The following is a 20,110-nucleotide window of genomic DNA, read 5'->3' on the forward strand; positions in this document are numbered from 1 at the left end:
ATACAGATCAAGGAGTTGAATGTGCATAAAAAGTTTGTGACGATGAGCAAGAAAATGGAAACATTCTAAGCTAAGACTTCAAAAACCAAATCTTTGTCTGAAATGTCTCCTCCCTGTGGAATGTGCAAACAGCAAAACAGCACTCCCTACTGATCTATGCGTATACCACGCCTGGCAGGTACCATCCTTTTATTTTCTTCCCTCTTAACTCTCATTCTTATAGCGCTCCTGGATTTTCATTTGCAGGCGCAGAGTCATTTTAGTGCAATTCTAATCTTTCTCCGCAGGAAGATGGAAAACTTTCAGACCTCTCGAAGAAAGCATGGCTCTGATGTTGTGTTCTATCTGTGCTTATTCTTCCTTGTATTTAACCTGCTTAAGGTTAAAAGCCCGTTGTGTTTTGTTGTACCTTGGCAGCTCTCTCTGGCTCGTGAGTATCCTAAAGTCACTATATGGCCTCTAGGGACAGTCTTGACTTCTAAGCCAAAAGAACCTTTTATTTTACTTTGTCTGCCTTTAGAGATTTCCTTTGAATGTTTGCTTCTGTTTTGAAGCATTTTCAGGCCTCATAGACCTTGATTGTTTTGCTCAGCCAGGGCATTTAAAAAAATATTCATGCTACAATTTTTTTTTTTTTTTTTTTTTTTGAGACGGAGTCTCCCTCTGTTGCCCAGGCTGGAGTACAGTGGCATGTTCTCTGCTCACTACAACCTCCACCTCCCAGGTTCAAGCAAGTCTCCTGCCTCAGCCTCCCAAGTGGCTAGGGTTACAGGCGTCCACCACCATGCCCGGCTAATTTTTTTATATTTTTAGTAGAGATGGGATTTCACCATGTTGGCCAGGCTGGTCTCAACTCCTGACCTCAGGTGATCTGCCTGCCTCTGCCTCCCACAATGCTGGGATTACAGGCATGAGCCACCGCACCTGGCCCATGCTGTTAATTTTACACAGTGAAACATGCATACTGATTTTAATTCCAAAGGCTCACAAATTAAAGAGCTTCTTTGAACCCAGGCCCTCAGGATTCTTGCAGTCTCCTGGTTTTTCTGTCTGCTTTGTCATTTCTCAGTGGAATGACTAAAGCCAGAACCTGCTGGGTTAGTGAGTGGAAATAAAGTATTGATGGATGAATTCCTCCTGCTCTGCCCTTCCACACGAGACTGTGGGGTTGGAATCCATGTTTCAATACTCAAACACTGCACCAGCTCACAACTGCAAAATTAGATGAGACCCAAAACAATACAAAGAGTCAATATTCCAAGAAGATACTTGCGGTTACTGGGTCCAGGATGTTTGAATTATAGGTAGACTCTGTCTCTGCCAGGGACTAAAATACTGCCAGGGAATAAAAAATAGCCTGTCTTTGTTGTTGTTGTTGTTGTTTTTAATCAATAAAAATCTCAGAAAGGGCACACTGTCCCTGAACCATTATATATGAAAAGAAATGACAAGTAAATGGAACAAAACACAAGAAGTTTATAAAAACAAATGCTTTTGTTCCTCTCCCTGAAAATACAGACTGACATTGTACACTTGGCAGCTGTTTTCACAGCAGGGAAGCAGCGTCACAGGTCTGAAGCATGAGTTCTCTTCTGGAAACCTCCTACTTATTATAGGTGACAGTTGCATCACCTTGAAATGGAGGAATAAAGACTTTTTTTCTTTTTTGCCAGAATTCAGCATTGCTAGCACAAAGTGTTACAGAACAGTGACACGCAGAGTGGCTGGTAGAACTGCAGAGGAATTTCTGAAAGTGAGCCTTAGGCAAGAGGTTGGAAACTTGCACTGGAAACTTGCCTTATGATTAAGCATGTGACTCCCACCTGACTTAATTCTCTTCCAGTCCCAAGGGTTCCAAGGCCAGAGAAAGGTCCTAGTCTTGATTGCTGGCATGTTTACTCTTCAAGCACACTGAGATCAAATGCAAAGACAAACCATCAAAGGTAATTCTTTTCTTTGACATTGAATATACCTGGGATGGATTTTAATGTAAAAATTTTTATTTTCTGGTGAAAAATAACAGATGTGTAATCTTTGTATTTGGATTAAGTGTGAATGAAGGAAATAATGATCGAGGAAAGAACAAAGGACTGGGTGGTAGTGATGAAAGCTGAGTCCTGGTTCTGGCTTTGCTACTAGCTATAACTTGGGCAAGTCTCTACTTCTGCTGCATAGAATAAATTTACTTACTTCTTTTTTTGTTTGTTTGTTTTGGTTTTATTTTGAGACAGAGTTTCACTCTGTCGCCCAGGTTGGAGTGCAGTAGCACGATCTCAGCTCCCTGCAACCTTCGTCTCCTGGGTTCAAGCAATTCCCCTGCCTCAGCCTCCCAAGTAGCTGGGGCTACAGGCACACACCACCACACCCGGCTGATTTTTGTATTTTTACTGGAGTCAGGGTCTCACTATGTTGGCCAGGCTGGTCTCGAACTCCTAACCTCACGAGATTCACCCGTCTTGGCCTCCCAAAGTGCTGGGATTATAGGCGTGAGCCACTGCACCCGACCGACTTACTTCTTTACTTGTGTGAATGAAAGAAGGTGGAACTACATGGCCTCTGAGGGCCTTTCCAGCTCTGTTCCGTGAGTCAGTTTCTTAGTTTTGATTTTTCATTGTTTAGGCAGTGGCAAAACAATAATGTGAAGTGGGTTAGGGTACAGATTTGCAAGAGGTTCATCCTGAGGCTGGTAGCAGGCCCCAAAAAACTCTTACCTCAGCCCTCATTTTTGCAAAGATGAATTCAGCGTAAGACAGACATCAAAGTAGGCATTCAGTATGTATTTGTTGAATGAATGAATGAATGAATAACTCAGGCAGCCTTGAGGAGGAAGAGAAAGGAAACATTCTGCCAGAAGAAATATAAGAGGAAATGTATTTGGGACAGGGGATGGATTTGCTTGATAAAAATGGCTGGGGGGCAGTTTTACAGACATTTTCAGCTGCAGCTGAATTTTCAGCCTGGGCAGTATTACGGTTAGGGCTAGTTTACAGAGCACTCCTTACCTATAGAGTAGGGTGAAATGATTGCTGGCAAGGCTGCTAAGAAATACAGTTCTTCCAGGTACAGGTGGCTTGACTACAAGATAATGGTACTTTTTTTTTGCCCCAATTTAATAATGAGTATTAATTAGGATTTGATCTGGCTGACTGTTATAGAAACTCAAAGTAATAGTGACTAAATGATATATATGTTTATTTTTCTCTCACAGAAAAGAAATCTGGGCCAGGCTTAATGGCTCATGCTTATAGTCTCAGCTATTTGGGAGGCTGAGGCAGGAGGATCACTTGAGCCCGGGAGTTGGAGGTTGCAGTGAGCTACTGCACTCTAGCCTGGGCGACAGAGTGAGACCCTGTTAAAACAAAACAAAAAAGAATTCCGGGTGGACGAGCTAGGGCCGGTTCAGGGCCTCCATGGTTTCAGGCATTCAGCCTCCTTTAACCTCAGCACATGGCTTGTACTTCAAGATTAATCACAGCTGCTTGATGGCTGGTCCGAAGGTAGTGAGTTATGTCTTGGTCACAGTCAGTTACAGATCAGACTCCTTGTTCTACTCTATCCCCCTTCTCACTAATGCCCTCGACAGGTCTTGAAAAATAACACGTGGCTGCTTGAATTCGGCGATCCTGTCAGCATCACAGCCAGCAGGGAGAAGAAAAGACCAAGAAAGGGCTCACCTCTGCATTCCCCATTCATGATAGTTCCTGGAAGTTGAACTTGACACTTCTATTTCTTTTTTCCTTGTTTGTATTTTTAGTAGAGATGAGGTTTCACCCTGTTGGCCAGGCTGGTTTCGAACTCCTGATCTCAGGTGATCCACCCGCCTCAGCCTCCCAAAGTGCTGGGATTACAGGCATGAGCCACCGCACCCAGCCTGACACTTCTATTTTCATCCCATTGACTAGAACCTAGTTACGTGGCCAAACCTAGGTGTAATGGAGACTGGAAAATGCAGGTGTTATTCATAATAGCTGTGTGCCTAGCTATCAGGGTTGGGTTTTGTTTATTTGTTGGTTTGTTTGTTTTACTTAGAAAGGGAGAAGTGCTACTAGGACATAGTAGCTTCTGCCACTTAGAGAGATTACAGACTTATTCCAACCACATGATGATGCCCCCATTGCTCAATTCCTTTGGCTTGTATCCCTTAAAATTGCCCATCAGGGTCCATAGGAACTATTTTCGGTATTCTTTGATTTTAAAAGTAGTCCAAGTCCACACAGGACAACTGTGATGTGTGTGTGTGTGTGTGGCGGGGGGTGGGTGATAAAACTGAATGTGACCATAAGAATAATATACAGGCTTCTGCTTCTGGCTATTATAGATGATTCTGGGTATTGTGACCATTCCTGCAGAAAATAACTCTAAAATCTGGACATGATACACAAAGTGACTGCCTGAAGGAGTTGAAGAGAGGGCAGAAGTGGATCGCCTCTGCTGTTGCATGTTAGCTTGGAGAACAGAAGATGAGGAGCCAAATAAGCAAGTCCTTCAGCCCCAGGCTCCTAGCATGGAGCTGCATGTAGGCTATGCATTCTGGGGAGTGAGGAGATCAGGAATGCTGAAAATAAATGAAGGAATCCAGAAAAGCAGGAGTCAAAGAGGGCATCTGCAGGCCAAATCTCTGATCAACCCCTGACCCACATATACACAAAATACACTCAAAGCAGCTCAGCAAAAGACAAAGGATCTGCACTCAGACTAGAGCTGCCTCCCCAGAAACAGAGCTTGCAGTTCAGGCCCAGCAAGAAAATTACCTGCAAAACAGAGGAAAAACAACATCCGTCAGAGAAAAAGAACAGAATCTGGAATCTTCACAACTTAGCATTCATCATATCCAAGATTGAAACCCAAATTACATGACATATTTAAAAACCAGGAAAATGGAATATAGTCTTAGGAGAAAAGTTAATCAAATCTGACCTGGAGATGAATAAGATATTGAAACTTAAAAGGCAGGGGTTTTAATTTTTGTTTTCTGGGTTTTTTTCTGTTTCTTTGTTTTTGTTTTTGTTTTTGAGATGGAGTCTGGCTCTGTAGCCCAGGCTGGAGTGCAGTGGTGTGATCTTGGCTCACTGCAACCTCTGCCTCCTGGGTTCAGGCAATTTTCCTGTCTCAGCCTTCTGAGTAGCTGGGACTACAGGCGCACCCCACTACGCCCAGCTAATTTTTGTATTTTTAGTAGAGACGGGGTTTCACCATATTGGTCAGGCTGGTCTTAAACTCCTGACCTCAGGTGATCCACCTGCCTCGGCCTCCCAAAGTGCTGGGATTACAGGCGTGAGCCACCGCACCCAGCGTTGTTTTCTGGGTTTTTTTTTTGAGACAAGGTCTCACTCTGTCACACAGGCTGGAATGTAGTGGTGTGATCCCAGCTCACTGCAGCTTTAAACTCCTGGGCTCAAGCAATCTTTTTGCTTCAGTCAGCATGATTGGCTAATTTTAAAATATTTTTTGTAGACATGGGTCTTGCTATGTCGCCTAGGCTGGTCTTAAACTTCTGGCTTCAAGCAATCCTCCCACCTCAGCCTCCCAAAGTGCTAGGATTACAGGTGTAAGCTCTCCTGCCTAGCCGGCAAGGGTTTTAAAGTGTTATGTTATTTTATAGTTATTTTATATGTTATTTTATAGTTTTAGGAGGTTTTATAGCTATCTACAATGAAGTTTAAAAATTAAGAAAAAAAAGCTTGCTTTTGATGAATCAAAATCTCAGCACAGAAATGGGACATTTCATCAGAGAAACAGATACAATAAAGAAGAGCCAAGTGGAAAGCCCCCTTTTTTGGTTGCTCTCTTTCTACTTTCAAGGTTTATATTAGCTCGACTTAGATGTGCGTTGGAGTGGACTTCGTTATGTTCATTCTACTTGGTGTTTGTCTAATATCTTGTATCTGCAAATCTCTGACTTTTATTACAGCTGGGAAGTGTTTGGTTATTATTTCTTTAAATATTTTTTCTACTTCAGTTTCTTATCTCCCTCTGAGATTTCAATTACATGTATGTTTGTTTGATATCATCTAACAAGTCTCTGAGATTTTGTTCATTATGTTTTAAATCTTTTTCCACTCTATTACTCATTTTGAGTAATTTTGATTGATCTGTCTTAAAATTTACTCTTTCCTGTAACATGTCCACTTGGCTGTTAACTCCATCTGGTGAATTTTCTACTTAAGAAATTATACTTTTCAGCTGTAGAATTTACATGAAGAAGTACATTATCAACTGTAAATGGGCCATGAAAGGCTAAGGTTGAATTTTGTAATTTATAAATCAACTATTAAACATAATGCAGAATAGCTATAAAGCATCAGGAAAATTAAAATGGAATACATCTTAAAATATTAAATAATTTTTAAAGGCAGGAAAAAAGAAAAGAAGAAACAAATGTCAGAGGAGACAAATCGAAAACAAAATAAAACAAAAATGATAGATTCATACCCAACCATTTCAAAAATTACATTAAACATTTATGAGCTAAACACTCCAATTAAAAGATAGAGATTAAAAATTGTTTTTAAATGGATACAAAAGCAAATATAACATCTCACCAAAGAAGATACACAGTTGCCAAAAAATTTGAAAAGCTGTTTAATAGTATATGTTATTAGGTAATCACAAATTAAAACAACAATGAGATACCACTACGTATCTACTGGAATAGCCAAAATTCAAAATGCTAACACCACCAAATGATGTGGAACAACAGAAACTGTCATTCATTGTTGATGGGAATGCAAAATGGTTTGGCCACTTTGAAAGACAGTTTTGACAGTTTCTTGCAAAACTAAACATACTTTTACCATATGATTCAACAATCTTACTCCTGGGTATTTACTCAAATGAGCTGAAAACTTATATCCACACAAAACCCTGCACATGGATGTTTATAGCAACTTTATTCATAATTGCCAAAAGCTGGAAGCCATCAAGATGTCCTTCAGTAGGCAAACGGATAAACTGTGATATATCCAGACAATGGAATATTATTCAGTGTTAAAAAGAAATGAGCTGTCAAACCATGAAGACAGGGAGGAATGTTAAATGCATATTACTAAGTGAAAAAAGCCAATTTGAAAGGGCTGTGTACTGGATGGGTCAAACTATATGACATTCTGGAAAAAGCAAAACTATGGAGACAAAAAGATCAGTAGTTGCCAAGGGTTGGGTGGAGGAAGGGATGAACAGATGGAACATAGAAGATTTTTAAAGGAGTGCAACTATTCTATGTGATACTGTCATGGTGGCTACATGTACATAAATACATTAGACATTTGTCAAAACTCATAGAATATATAATACCAAGAGCAAACTCTAATGTAAACTAGGGACTTTGGATAATAATGATACATCAATGTAGGTTCATTGATTGTAACAAATGTACCACTCTGATATGGGATGTTGATAGTGGGGAGTCTGTATGTGTAGGGGTAAGGGGTGTGTGGGAACTCTCTGTACTTTCATCTCAATTTAGCTGTGAATCTAAAACTGCTCTAAAAAATCCATTTTTTAAAAACCCAAATATAAACTATGTGCAAAGACATACTTTCAATATAAAGACAGAAGGAAACCAAATATAGATGGATAGAAAAAGATATATTATGTAAATAGTAAGTACAAGAAAGCTGGAGTGGCTACATTAGTATCAAATAAAAATAGATTTCTTAAAAAAGCATCATAAAAGATAAAGAAGGGCACTTCAGAAGAAGAAAAGGAATAATTGATCAAGATGACATAAAAATTACAAATTTGTTTGTGCCTAGTAATAGCCTCAAATTACATAAGGCAAAAACTGATAGAATGAAAGGAAGAAATAGAAATTATAAGTGGAAATTTTAATGTCACTCAGAAGTTGATAGAGTAACCAACAAAAAATCAGCAAAGACAGAAAATCTGAACAACGTTATCAATCACTTTGACCTAATTAATATTTTTAGAACATTTCACTCAACGATAGCAAAATGCACATTCTTTTCAAGTGCACATGGAATGCTTATCAAGATAGGCCATATTCTGGACCATAAAAAAGTTTTAATAAATATTAAAAAGGTTGAAATCAGATAGTTTGTTCTCTGACCACAGTGAAATTAAATTAGAAACCAAAAACAATAAAATAACTAGGAAACCCCAAATATTTTGAAACTAAACAACACACTTCTAAATATTTATTGGGCTAAAGACTAAATCACAAGGGAGATTGAAAATATTTTGCACTGATGATAATATAAATACACGTATCAAAATTTGTGCAATGTAGCTAACATAGCACTTAGAGGGAAATTTACACTTTTGAAAGCCTGTAAGAAGTGGGGAAAGGTCTTAAATCAATGACCTTAATTTTCACCATTAAAAAATAAAAAGAGTAAATTGAACTCAACGCAAGCAGAAGGAAGAAAATAATAAAGATAATGACGGAAATCAATGAATTAGAGAACAGGAAAAAAAGAGATTTAAAAATCATTAAACCCAAAAAACAGTCCTTTGAAAAAACTAATAAAATTGATAAATCTCAAGCCTGACTGGCAAAGAAAAAAAAATGAACAACATCATGAATGAAACAAGGAACGTTATTACTTGGGATAGTAAAAGAACAACAATTCTCTATTGTTATGAACAACTTTATGACATTAAATGTGTCACAGATGAAATGGACACATTCTGGGAAAGACAGAAATTATAAATCTAATCAAAGATGAAATAGAAAACTTGAACAGCCCTGTATCAATTAAAGATATTGAATTTGTAATTAAAAACTTTCTGACAGAATTTTGGGTTCAGATGCTTCATTGGTGAATTCTAACAAACATTTATGAAAAAATAGTACCAATCCTACAAAAACTGTTTAATAAAGGAGGAGGCATGATTTTATGATGCCAGTATTATTCTAATTCTACAGCCAGATGAAGACATCTTAAGAAAAACAAATTACAGTCCAATATCCCTCATGAATATAAATGCAAAAATCCTCAACAAAATATTAACAAGCCAAATCCAGCAGCATATAAAAAAGGCTATACATGTGATCAAGTGGCAATGCAAAGTGGTTTTTTTGTTTGTTTTGTTTTGTTTTGTTTTGTTTTGTTTTGTTTTTTGAGATGGAGTCTTGCTCTGTTGCCCAGGCTGGAGTGCACTAGTGCGATCTCAGCTCACTGTAACTTCTGCCTCCCAGGTTCAAGCGATTCTCCTGCCTCAGCCTCCTGAGTAGCTGGGATTACAGGCCACACCACCATACCTGGCTAATTTTTGTATTTTTAGTAGAAACAGGGTTTCACCATGTTGGTCAGGCTGGTCTCAAACTCCTGACCTCATGATCCACCCGCCTCAGCCTCCCAAAGTGCTGGGATTACAGGCGTGAGCCACCACGCCCGGCCAATGCAAAGTTGTTTTAACAGCTGACGGTTAATCAATGTAATTCAACAAATTAATAGAATAAAGACAAAAACACAGGCACAGTGGTGCAATGTAGCTAACGTAGTACTTAGAAGGAAGTATATCATTTTGAAAGCCTATAAGAAGGGGGTAGAAGGTCTTGTAGTCCTAGCTATTCGGGAGGCTGAGCCAGGAGGTTCATTGGAGACCAGGAGTTAAAGGTTGTAGTGTACTGTCATTGCACCTGTGAATAGCTACTGCACTCCAGCCTAGGCAACATAGCAAGATCCTGTCTCTTGAAGAAAAAAAGGAAGAAGGTGTAAACAATATGATCAGTTCAATAGGTGCAGCAATAGCATTTGTCAAAATTCAACTCCTTTTCATCATTAAAAAAAAAACCTTTCAGCAAATTAGGAATAAATTAAAACTTCCTAAACCTGATTAAGGGCATCTACAAAATCTATCAGCTAACATCCTACTACAATGTGAAAAATCAATGCTTTCTACCTAAGATGAGGTAGAGGGCAAGGATGTTGGCTCTCACCATTTTTATTTAACTTAAATTGTATAGGAGTGCCTAGTCAGTGCAACAAAGCAAGGGAAAAATAAGGTATACATGTTAGAAAGGAATAACTAAAATTGTCCTTATTTACAAGCGACATTGTATAGAAAACCCTAAGAAATCCACAACAAAAGCTATTAGAGGACAAGGTTGCAGGATAAAATATATAAAAATCAATTCTATCTCACATACTAGCAACTAACATTTAGAAAGTTAAATCATAAGACACTGTTTACAATAGCATAAAATACTTAGCAAAAGACATGTATGATCTGTAGGCTGAAAACTATAAAACATGACAGGAATATCTACATAAATGAAGAGCTATACCGTGTTCATGGATTCAAAGTGTCAATATTGTTAAGCTGGCAATCCTTTTTGAATTATTCAATAAATTCAATGAAATTCCCATGAAAATCCTAACAGGTTTAAAAAAAAAATTTACAAGAGTATTTTAAATGTTATATGAGACGTCAAAGGACCTAGTATAGCCACAACATTTTGAATGAGGAGAACAATATTGGAACACTTCAACTACCTGATTTCAAGAACAGTATGTGGCTCTGAAGAAATGAACCAATTTTATTCTTTGATCTATAAATTGGCATTTAAATAATTTCCAAATGAGGAGAGATGAGTAGCTCTGAGATAAGCATGGGACTTCCCAAAGTGGCTAATTTGAAGGGTAATTCTCCTTTGGGATGATTGCTAGGGACAAAAAAAAAAAAAAATCCATGTTGAAATTAAGGTTTGTAATCAAGACAACTGGATTTAAATATTGAATGCGCTGTTCAGCTCTCTAAAACTGAGTTTCTTCATCTTAAAATGGGATGGGCAGTGTAAGGATTAAGGCAGTGAAGTATAGAGGGTAAGCCATGTGCTATAGCGTTGGGGCTATCTTACCCAGGTTTGAATCTAGCTTTGCCGTTTTCTAGCTATGTGGCCTTGGGTATGTTTAACCTTACTATGCTTCATCTTGCTCATTTGTACAGGCACTGCTCGTTTTATTGCATTTCACTTTATTGCACTTCACATATATCGCATTCCTTAAAATTGAAAGTTTTTGGCAACGTTGTGTTGGGTAAGTCTATTGCTGCCATTTTTCTAATAGCATGTACTCACTTCATGTCTCTGTGTCAGCATTTTTTAGCAATAAAGTATTTTTTAAATCAAGGAATGTACATTTTTTGGACATAATGCGATTGCACACTTAATAGACTATCGTATAGTGTAAACATAACTTTTATATGCACTGAGAAACTGAAAATTTTGTGTGATTCGCTATAATGCAATATTCACTTTATTGCAGTGGTCTGCAATGGAATTTGCAATATTTCTGAGGTATGCCTGTAAATGAGAATACTAAAAGTGCCTAGCCATAGGGTTGTGGTGAACAGTAAATGACTTAATAAATCTAAAGCACTTAGAACAGAATCTGGGCACATAAAAAGTGCTCTGTAAGTGTTACCCACTGTTATTTTTTTCCCAGTGCTATAAGGCCTGAATGTGGTTACTTTTGTTAACCACCAAGTGTAGTTCCTAGTGTCCAACAAATGTTAGTGCCCATCCCTCTGCAGAGCATAAGTAGCATTCTGGGGATAGAGTTTGACACTGAAGGATGTATTTTGCAATCTTATAGGCAACCTTGAGTTTCAACGGCTTAAATTTTCTTTCCTTGCTATTTTTCCAATGTTTAAAAAATATCTTCTTGGCCAGGCACAGTGGCTCACACCTGTAATCCCAGCACTTTGGAAGGCCGAGGCAGGCAGATTGCCTGAGCTCAGGAGTTCGCAACCAGCCTGGGCAACATGGTGAAACCCCATCTTTACTAAAATACAAAAAAAATTACCTGGATGTGGCGGCGTGTGCCTGTAGCGACTTGGGAGGCTGAGGGAGGAGAATTGCTTGAACCCAGGAGGCGGAGGTTGTGGTGAGCGGAGATCATACCACTGCACTCCAGCCTGGGCAGCAGAGCGAGACTCTGTCTCAAAACAAAAACAAAACCCCAAAAAAACCCAAAACCAAAAAACAACAAAAAACACTTCTTGGCCGAATTGTAATGTACAAGTGGAAACCTTAACCATGGACATGAAATTCTACCCTACCTGGACACCATCACAGGCCATGTGTCCTCTTTGGCTCCAGCTGGTCATTGTGTTCTGCAGCCCACTGACCCAGAGACTAAAAAATAAAGGTTGCTTCCCTCCCTCTCTTTTCATTCTCCTCCTCCTCCTCCTTCTTGTGTCACAGTCAGGTATAAATCACAGGGCACCAAAAAGTAGTAGATTTTATTCTCTCTATGTTCTGTGTCAAATGCAATACCAAGTAGTGTCCGGCTATGATCCTCCTGCCCTCTGCTTGAAGGAAAACGCCTCAGTTCTGTGAACGGTTCTGGGCCCCAGAATTGGCATCATGAAATTTCTCAGTCATTGGGGGCAGACAACAGCAGGGTTGCCCACAACTTACAGCTGGCCTCTGAGTGTACCATTTTAGAACCACGCCAAGGGAGAGGACATGTTTCCGTTTCTTTAATAACTTCCATCAGAGCAGAAATTATGATTGCATAATAACAATTCAGTATCATCATTAGGGATACCCAAGTGTTTTGTTTTGTTTTGTTTTTTGGAGACAGACCATTGCTGCGTCGCCCAGGCTGCAGTGCAGTGGTGTGATCACAGCTCATTGCAGCTTTGATTTCCTGGGCTCAAGTGATCCTCCTACCTCACCCTCCTGAGTAGCTGTGACTGCAGGTGAGAGCCCCACCATGCTCAGCCAATTTTTTGTAGAGACGGGGGACTCTCTATGTTGCCCAGGCTGGTCTCGAACTTCTGGGCTCAAGACTTCCTCCCCTCTTGGCCTACCAAAGTGCTGGAATTACAGGGGTGTCAGCCACCGTGTCCAGCCTTTTGTTTTTAATTGAAATACAAAAAGCAAGAAAGAGTTTAAACCCAGGGACGTTAATCATACATCCCACAGTCTATGCCTGTCTTGGAGATCTGCAGCCAAGCTCTGCGATGGAGAAACAGATCTTGGTTCTGCTTCCATGAGAGGGACAAAGCATTATATGTTGTGGAGTAAGAGGTGTCTGGGGATCTCTGGTCTGTCTTGGACATTTTTCCTGAAAAGCCCTCATAAGTTTAGTGACAAAGACAACACTTCCCTTCACTGTGTTCACTAGGCCTGACCCAAAGCCCCAGCTGCCATGCCAATTAGGGGAGCAAACCCAGTAAACAACATAAAGCAAAACCAGTCAACACACAAGCATCTTTGCAGAGATGCCCTTTGGGTCCCATATGTCAAATCTTTCACATTATTTCACAGAGTTCCTTTTTCCCTTGTCTCAATTTCTCTGTAACACAAGAGGGTGTAGGCTTCACTCTTTCCTCTTTCCTTCTTTCTTTCTTTCTTTCTTTCTTTCTTTTCTTTCTTTCTTTTCTTTCTTTCTTTCTTTCCTTCTTTCTTTCTTTCTTTCTTTCTTTCTCTCTCTCTTTCTTTCTCTCTTTCTCTCTCTCTTTCTCTCTTTCTCTCTTTTTCTCTTTCTCTCTCTCTCTCTTTCTTTTGTTTTTTGGGTTTTTGGGGTTTTTTGTTGTTTTTTTCTTTTTTGAGGCGGAGTCTTGCTCTGTCATGCAGGCTGGAGTGCAGTGGCACAAACTCCGTTCACTACAACCTCTGCCTCCCGGGTTCAAGCGATTTTCATGTCTCAGCTTCCCAAGTAGCTGGAATTACAGGCATGCACCACCACGCTCGGTTATTTTTTAAATTTTTAGTAGGGACAGGGTTTCACCATGTTGACCAGGCTGGCCTCAAACTCCTGAACTCAAGTGCCACCCGTCTCAGCCTCCCAAAGTACTGGGATTACAGGTGTGAGCCACTGCATCTGGTCTTTTTCCATTACTTTCAACCATTTTAGTGGCACCACCCTGTGCCTTTCTGCACTAATTAATAGTAGTAAGATTCTTCCCAGCAGCCCATCTTGTCTACCAGAGACAGAAAACTTACCCGTTCCTACCCTCTTCTCCTGCCGCTCCCCCTCCTGTCTTCCCTCGGAATGACCCACTGAGAATAAAGACCTTTCTCACTAGGAGAGGCTGAGTGTTCCTCTGAAGGGAACTGCAGCTCTGACAGGGTTATGTTTGCATTACCAATGACACTTCAATCACGTTGCCATAGTGTTCCAAACAGACTGTGGGAGGAACTTGAACTTAAAAGAAAAATTATCTCAGGAGTTCAAGGCTGCAGCAAGCTATGATCATGCCACTGCACAGAGCAAGACCCTGTCTCTAAAAACAAAAAATTATCTGCCAAGAGTCAACTTTTCTTTAGCTATTTGAAATTCTTCATAAAAAAATCTCAATTCCAGCCTCACTATACTTTTACTAATTTTTATTTTCCCACTTCAAAATACTGTTTATGTCTACCATGTGTCAACATCCTGGACCCTGGGAACTTTCTGGCTAAGTAGACTAAAGATAATTTATAAACAGGTAGTCAAAGTCTGATACATAAAAGAGAGATCTGGCAGGGAACAGTGGCTCACGCCTATAATCCCAGCATTTTGGGAGGCCGAGGCAGGCAGATCACAAGGTCAGGAGTTCAAGACAGCCTGGCCAACATAGTGAAACTCTGTCTCTACTAAAATACAGGAAATAGCCAGGCATGATAGAGCATGCCTGTAGTCCCAGCTATTTGGGAGGCTGAGGCAGGAGAATCACTTGAACCTGGGAGGCGGAGGTTGTAGTGAGCCAAGATAGTGCCACTGCACTCCAGCCGGGGCAACACAGCGAGACTCCATCTCCAAAAAAAAAGATCTGTTGTAAATGTAAATCTCTATTATGCGTTTTCTGATTCTTTCTGGAATTAGTAAAATGTAGTCACATATATCTTTATTCCCCTATAGCTTCAAGAATGAAGTTAATGTTGAACACAATTCTGTGTGCTTCACCACTGGCTCATTCATTCATTCAGCAAATAGTTATTGTATATAAACTAAGAACCAGGCACTGTGCTGGGCACTAAGCTAGAATACAGAGATAAGGAGCATTCCTGACTGGGCCTGGTGGCTCACACCTGTAATCCCAGTGCTTTGGGAGGCCAAAGCAGGAGGATCACTTGAGGCTAGGAGTTTGAGACCAGTCTGGGCAACATAGTGAGACCCGATCTCTAAAAAAAAAAAAAATTAGCTGGGTGTGGTGGCATTCACTGGTGGTCCGAGCTGCTGAAAAGGCTGAGGCAAGAGGGCTGCTTGAGCCCAGGAGTTCAAGGCTCCAGTGAACTATGATCGCACCACTGCACTCCAGCCTGGGCAACGGAAAGAGACACGGTCTTTCAAAACAACAACAACAACAACAAGAGTGTTCCTGCCTGTAAAGAACTTATATTCTAGGCCGTGGCGCGGTGGTTCACGCCTGTAATCCCAGCACTTTGGGAGGTCGAGTCGGGCGGATCACAAATTCAGGAAACCGAGACCATCCTGGCTAACACGGTGAAACCCTGTCTCTACTAAAAATACAAAAAAATTAGCTGGGCGTGGTGGTGGGCGCTTGTAGTCCCAGTCACTTGGGAGGCTGAGGCAGGAGAATGGCATGAACCCGGGAAGTGGAGCTTACAGTGAGCAGAGATCGCACCGCTGGACTCCAGCCTGGGTGACAGAGCGAGACTCCGTCTCAAAAAAAAAAAAAAAAGGAAAAAAAAAAAAAAAAGGCCGGGCGCAGTGGCTCACGCCTGTAATCCCAGCACTTTGGGAGGCTGAGGCAGGCGGATCACGAGGTCAGGAGATCAAGACCATCCTGGCTAACACGGTGAAACTCCGTCTCTACTAAAATATACACACGCACACACAAAAAAAATTAGCCGGGCGTGGTGGCGGGTGCCTGTAGTCCCAGTTACTTGGGAGGCTGAGGCAGGAGAATGGCGTGAACCCGGAAGGCAGAGCATGCAGTGAGCCAAGACCGAGCCACTGCACTCCAGCCTGGGCGACAGAGCGAGACTCCTCTCAAAAAAAAAAAAAAAAAAAAAAAAAAAAAAAAAAAAAAAAAGGAACTTATATTCCAGTGAAAGATAAACAAGTGAAGAGATAATAATAATTATTATTATATTAGAGATGAAGTTTTGCTCTTGTTGCCCAGGCTGGAGTGCAGTGGTGCGATCTCGGCTCACTGCAACCTCCACTTCCCGGGTTCAAGCGATTCTCCTGCCTCAGCCTCCTAAGTAGCTGGGATTACAGGCGCACACCACCACACCCGGCTAATTTTTGTATTTTTAGTAGAGACGGGGTTTCACCAATGTTAGTCAGGCTGGTCTCCAACTCCTGACCTCAGGGAATCCATCCCCCCACCCCCAGGCTTCCCAAAGTGCTGGGATTACTCACAGGCGTGAGCCACCGCGCCCGGCCGTGAGGAGATAATTATAAAATAAGATGGTAAATACTTCGTTAGCATAGTTAACAAGTGCTATAGGAACCCTGGGAAGGACAGTGATAACACGGGTGTAGGATGCCTGCATCCATCAACAATTGTGAGCGCCCACTGTGCCAAGCATGTTGGAGGAACAGTGAAATCAAAACAGATTCCCTGTCTTCATGGAGCTTACGTTCTAGCGAGGGAGACAGGCAGTAACAAAGAAGATGTAACATCAAGATGCAGGATGGTGTCATAGAACGGAGGTTTGGGGAAGGATTCCAGTCTGCTGGAAAAAGCGCTAGAATAAGAACAGGTGGCTGGAGAGGAGGTGGGTAGGAGGCAGGAATGGGTGAGGAAGGGCATGAGAGATGCTCTAAAGGGAGTTGCTAGGTGCAGCTGGATCGCAGATGAGATAGGGATAGGTTTTGGTTGGTTGGTTGTTTTTTCCTTACTACAGAGTTTGGAGGAAAATTCATTGCTTGGTTATCAGCGCCTAAAGGGATACTAAAAGCTAAAGATGAACATACTCCCTTGTTTTACAGATAAAGAAAACAAGCCTCAGAGAGGGTGAAATAACTTGTTACAAGTTACTCAGCTAGTTGGAGGCAGAACCAGGATGCACCCAGTTTTCTGTGCAGCGCAGTTCAGGCCTCCCTCCCGTCCCAGGAGGCAGAAGCGGTTTGGGGTAAAGGCCACACCCTTTGCAGGGCCGCCTGCGTCCCCCGACCCCGGCACACACCGCCCCCTCCTGCTGCTTCTCTGAACAGCAGCTCCCGGGGCCTCTTCCCGCCGCTTCCCTTCCAACCCTGGACCCAGCGGGCTGAGAGGGCGACGTCCGCGGATCGCGGGGTCCCGGGGGCGCCCGCAGGCCTCGCGCCCTCCACCTGCTGCTAGGGGCTCCCTTGCCGGACGAGGAGGCGCCGCTTCACCGGCTCCCCGCAGCCCTGCGCGCCCCAGGCGCTCCGCATCTCCAGGCGCCCGCACCGGCGGGGCCCTGCAATCTGCGGAGAAGTTGGCAGCATCTGAAGCCACCTCCTTCCCCGCTTTACCAGCGGCGGGGACCCTACAGCCCAGCGCCCCACCCCGCCCTCCCTCGCCCCACCCTTCCTCCCGCCCCACCGCCTCCCCGCCCAGGGTCTGGGCACAGCCGCCCGCCGCCCAGCACAGGCGGGTGCAGCCCGGGCGCCAAGTTCCGCGCCATGGGAGGCTCCCACTCTCAGACCCCGAGGGGCCGAGAACCCGCCGGGGAGAGGCACCCGAGACCCACGGAGACCACGTGAGTCCCAGAGCTCTCTCCAGGGGCCGCCTTTGGGGGTTTGCGTGCCAGCCAGGGATGGAGCGCGCGGGGTCCGTCCCAGAAAGACTGGGAAGGTGGGGTTCCCGCTGGCGGCAGCGGGGCACGAGCGCTACGGGTTTGGTCAGCAGGGCCCCGGGGGCATCCGGCTGGGAGCGTCCTGCCCCACCGCGACCTGATCGCGTCCGGGCGTGACCGTGGTCCTGTCCCAGTCCACACTGCACCGGCGAGACAAGGGGACCCCGGCCTCGTCCAAGCAGAAAACGCACGTGTCCTAAAGAGCTCTGAAACATTCACAAGACAGAGTTATTTGCAGGGAGGTGAAACTATGAGAGAGGCACTCAAGTCTCAAAACGCAGCTGGCGTTGGCCCTCGGGGTCCAGGAATTTTGACGCAGTGCTTGCTGCTCGCAAGAACTCCCTCTCTTGTTTGCTCCAAGGGCTTCATGATGATCTCAGAAAAAAAGGGCAGTATTGTAGCAGCAGCAATTAGGCTTTTGTTCTGGAACAGCAACAATTGGGGACACCAAGTACTGTAATGAAAGCTGTGAAGGGAAAGTTTTAGAGAACGTGATTAGGAGCAAGTTCCACGGTTTGAAAGATGGTCAATGCTTATAGACAGAGAGGCGATAACAATTTATTTGGAAACCAAATAGTCTTTAAATATTTATTTATTTTTTGGAATGCATGCGTGTTTTGGAATTGCAGCAGTGTCAGGGAATCCATACTCTTTATTTTAATTCAGCCAATGTCGAAGCTATTTAGTTTGAGAAAGATACGCTTAACCATCACAAAAGCAGTCTGGACTGTTGGAGGGCTTTTGAATCATCTTTTCAAGGCAAAGTAGCTTTCCGAATATCCAAGTGCTAATTGTGGCTCCTAATGTTACCAATGTCCACAAATCTAAACTTACTTCAGGCAGCTTATTAATAAGAATAGCTGAGGCCGGGCGTGGTTGGCTCACGCCTGTAATCCCAGCACTTTGGGAGGCCGAAGGGGGCGGATCCCCTGAGGTCAGGAGTTCGAGACCAGCTTGACCAATATGGTGAAACCCCGTCTCTACTAAAAATACAAAAATTAGCCTAGCGTGGAGGCATGAGCCTGTAGTCCCAGCTACTTGGGAGGCTGAGGCAGGAGATCGCTTGAACCCAGAAGGTGGAGGTTGTGGTGAGCCAAAATCACACCATTGCACTCCATCCAGCCTGGGCAGCAGAGGGAGACTCCATCTCAAAAAAAAAAAAAAAAAAAAAAAAAAAAAAAGTAGCTCAGATTTACTGAGCATGTGACATGTGCAAAACACTTCTAAATGCCCCACATATTATTTAACCCCCAAGAACACTGAGCTATTATTGTTCTTGTTACTGTCTTCATTTTACTGGTGAGGGAACTGAAGCACAGAAAGATCAAGTAACCTCTCCAAGGTCACACAGCTAGAAAGTGGTGGACCCCAGAGCTCATGCTGCAGCTGCCTCCCACCCAAGAGTTGGAACTATCCTAGGAAACAATCAAAACTTGTTTTAACTGGCAGAGCACACCCTCCTTTTTCCTTTAATTTTGTTTGAATAGGGAGGAAATCTGCAATAGCAATGCTTAGTAGCTAATAAGACAAAATTGCCAAAGTCAATTTAACTTTCAAAAAACAAATGTGAGAGGCAATATAACATTGAGAAGAAGTTAAGAGTTTGGGAGGCAAAGAGCCATGGGTTTAATTTCTAGGTGCTGCTCCTTAATGCTGGAGATCTTTTATCTGTTCCTTAACCCCTCTATGTCTGTTTCCTTATGTGTGAAACAGGAATGATAACAATATCTACTTCACAGGCTATTCTGAGGTTGACATAAAATCATGTATATATGAATAATAAGTTATAGTTTATCTCTGAGTAATATACTCTTTTAGCTGAGGATGAAAGTTGACTATTTTTTGTAAATGTGTGGCCAAGTTTACTGTGTAACTTGAAAGTAAATAATGGAGTCATTTACTGATGGTATGCTGAAGAAATAAACTCAAGATGCGAGGTAGGGTTCAGTTGTTAGGGTGTTATCAGTTGTTACATTATCCAATGGCTTGGCAGCCTACTTGTTTTAACTGTATAATGTAAACATGTATAAAGGATCTCTCTTTTCATTGAGGCTCTGCATGCACCTTGAATATTTTGCAGAGCTTGCCTAAAAACAATCAAAATGAAAGCCCATCCCTGGTCTTTGCCTAGGAATACAGCCCTTCCCTACTCAAGTGAATACATGAAGCAAATAAACACATGCAATCAGTACTGGGATAACCGGCCTCATCTGCATGTGTAGATTCTGCTCAATGAGGCAGCCTCACAAATCATTTGGCATGCCCAGGTGGAAGACTCTAGAAATGCAAGATTCCAACCTGTAATATACATGAAAAGCAAAAAGGATGCTTTTTATCCAAGTTCTGCCTTGTTCAGATGTACAAGCGACAAGTCTCTCCAGGATACAAGAAAGTAGGAGGTTCATTGTTAATGTTACC

At 42.4% G+C, this 20,110-nt stretch overlaps 1 protein-coding gene across 12 annotated transcripts in view; it reads left to right on the forward strand.

Moving 5' to 3' along the window:
- The window catches only part of TACC1 (transforming acidic coiled-coil containing protein 1), a 126,571-nt gene that overhangs the window by 12,191 nt on the left and 94,270 nt on the right, over window positions 1–20,110 (forward strand). For 2 of the 12 annotated variants that reach the window (XM_037983552.2, XM_037983553.2), the window contains exon 2: window positions 1,844–1,943. The exons of 5 other annotated variants lie outside the window; for them this stretch is intronic. Coding sequence is in view for 3 of the 7 variants with exons in the window: in XM_037983550.2 (XP_037839478.2) it covers window positions 17,520–17,596 (77 nt within the window). In the remaining 4 variants the exon portion in view is untranslated. Of the gene's footprint in view, window positions 1–1,843; window positions 1,944–17,446; window positions 17,597–20,110 lie in introns of those variants that run through there. 5 more of the 12 variants (XM_037983556.2, XM_037983558.2, XM_037983550.2 and 2 more) reach the window with 4 other exon arrangements.

This window comes from Chlorocebus sabaeus, chromosome 8 (assembly GCF_047675955.1).
Source record: "Chlorocebus sabaeus isolate Y175 chromosome 8, mChlSab1.0.hap1, whole genome shotgun sequence".
Taxonomy (NCBI): domain Eukaryota; kingdom Metazoa; phylum Chordata; class Mammalia; order Primates; family Cercopithecidae; genus Chlorocebus; species Chlorocebus sabaeus.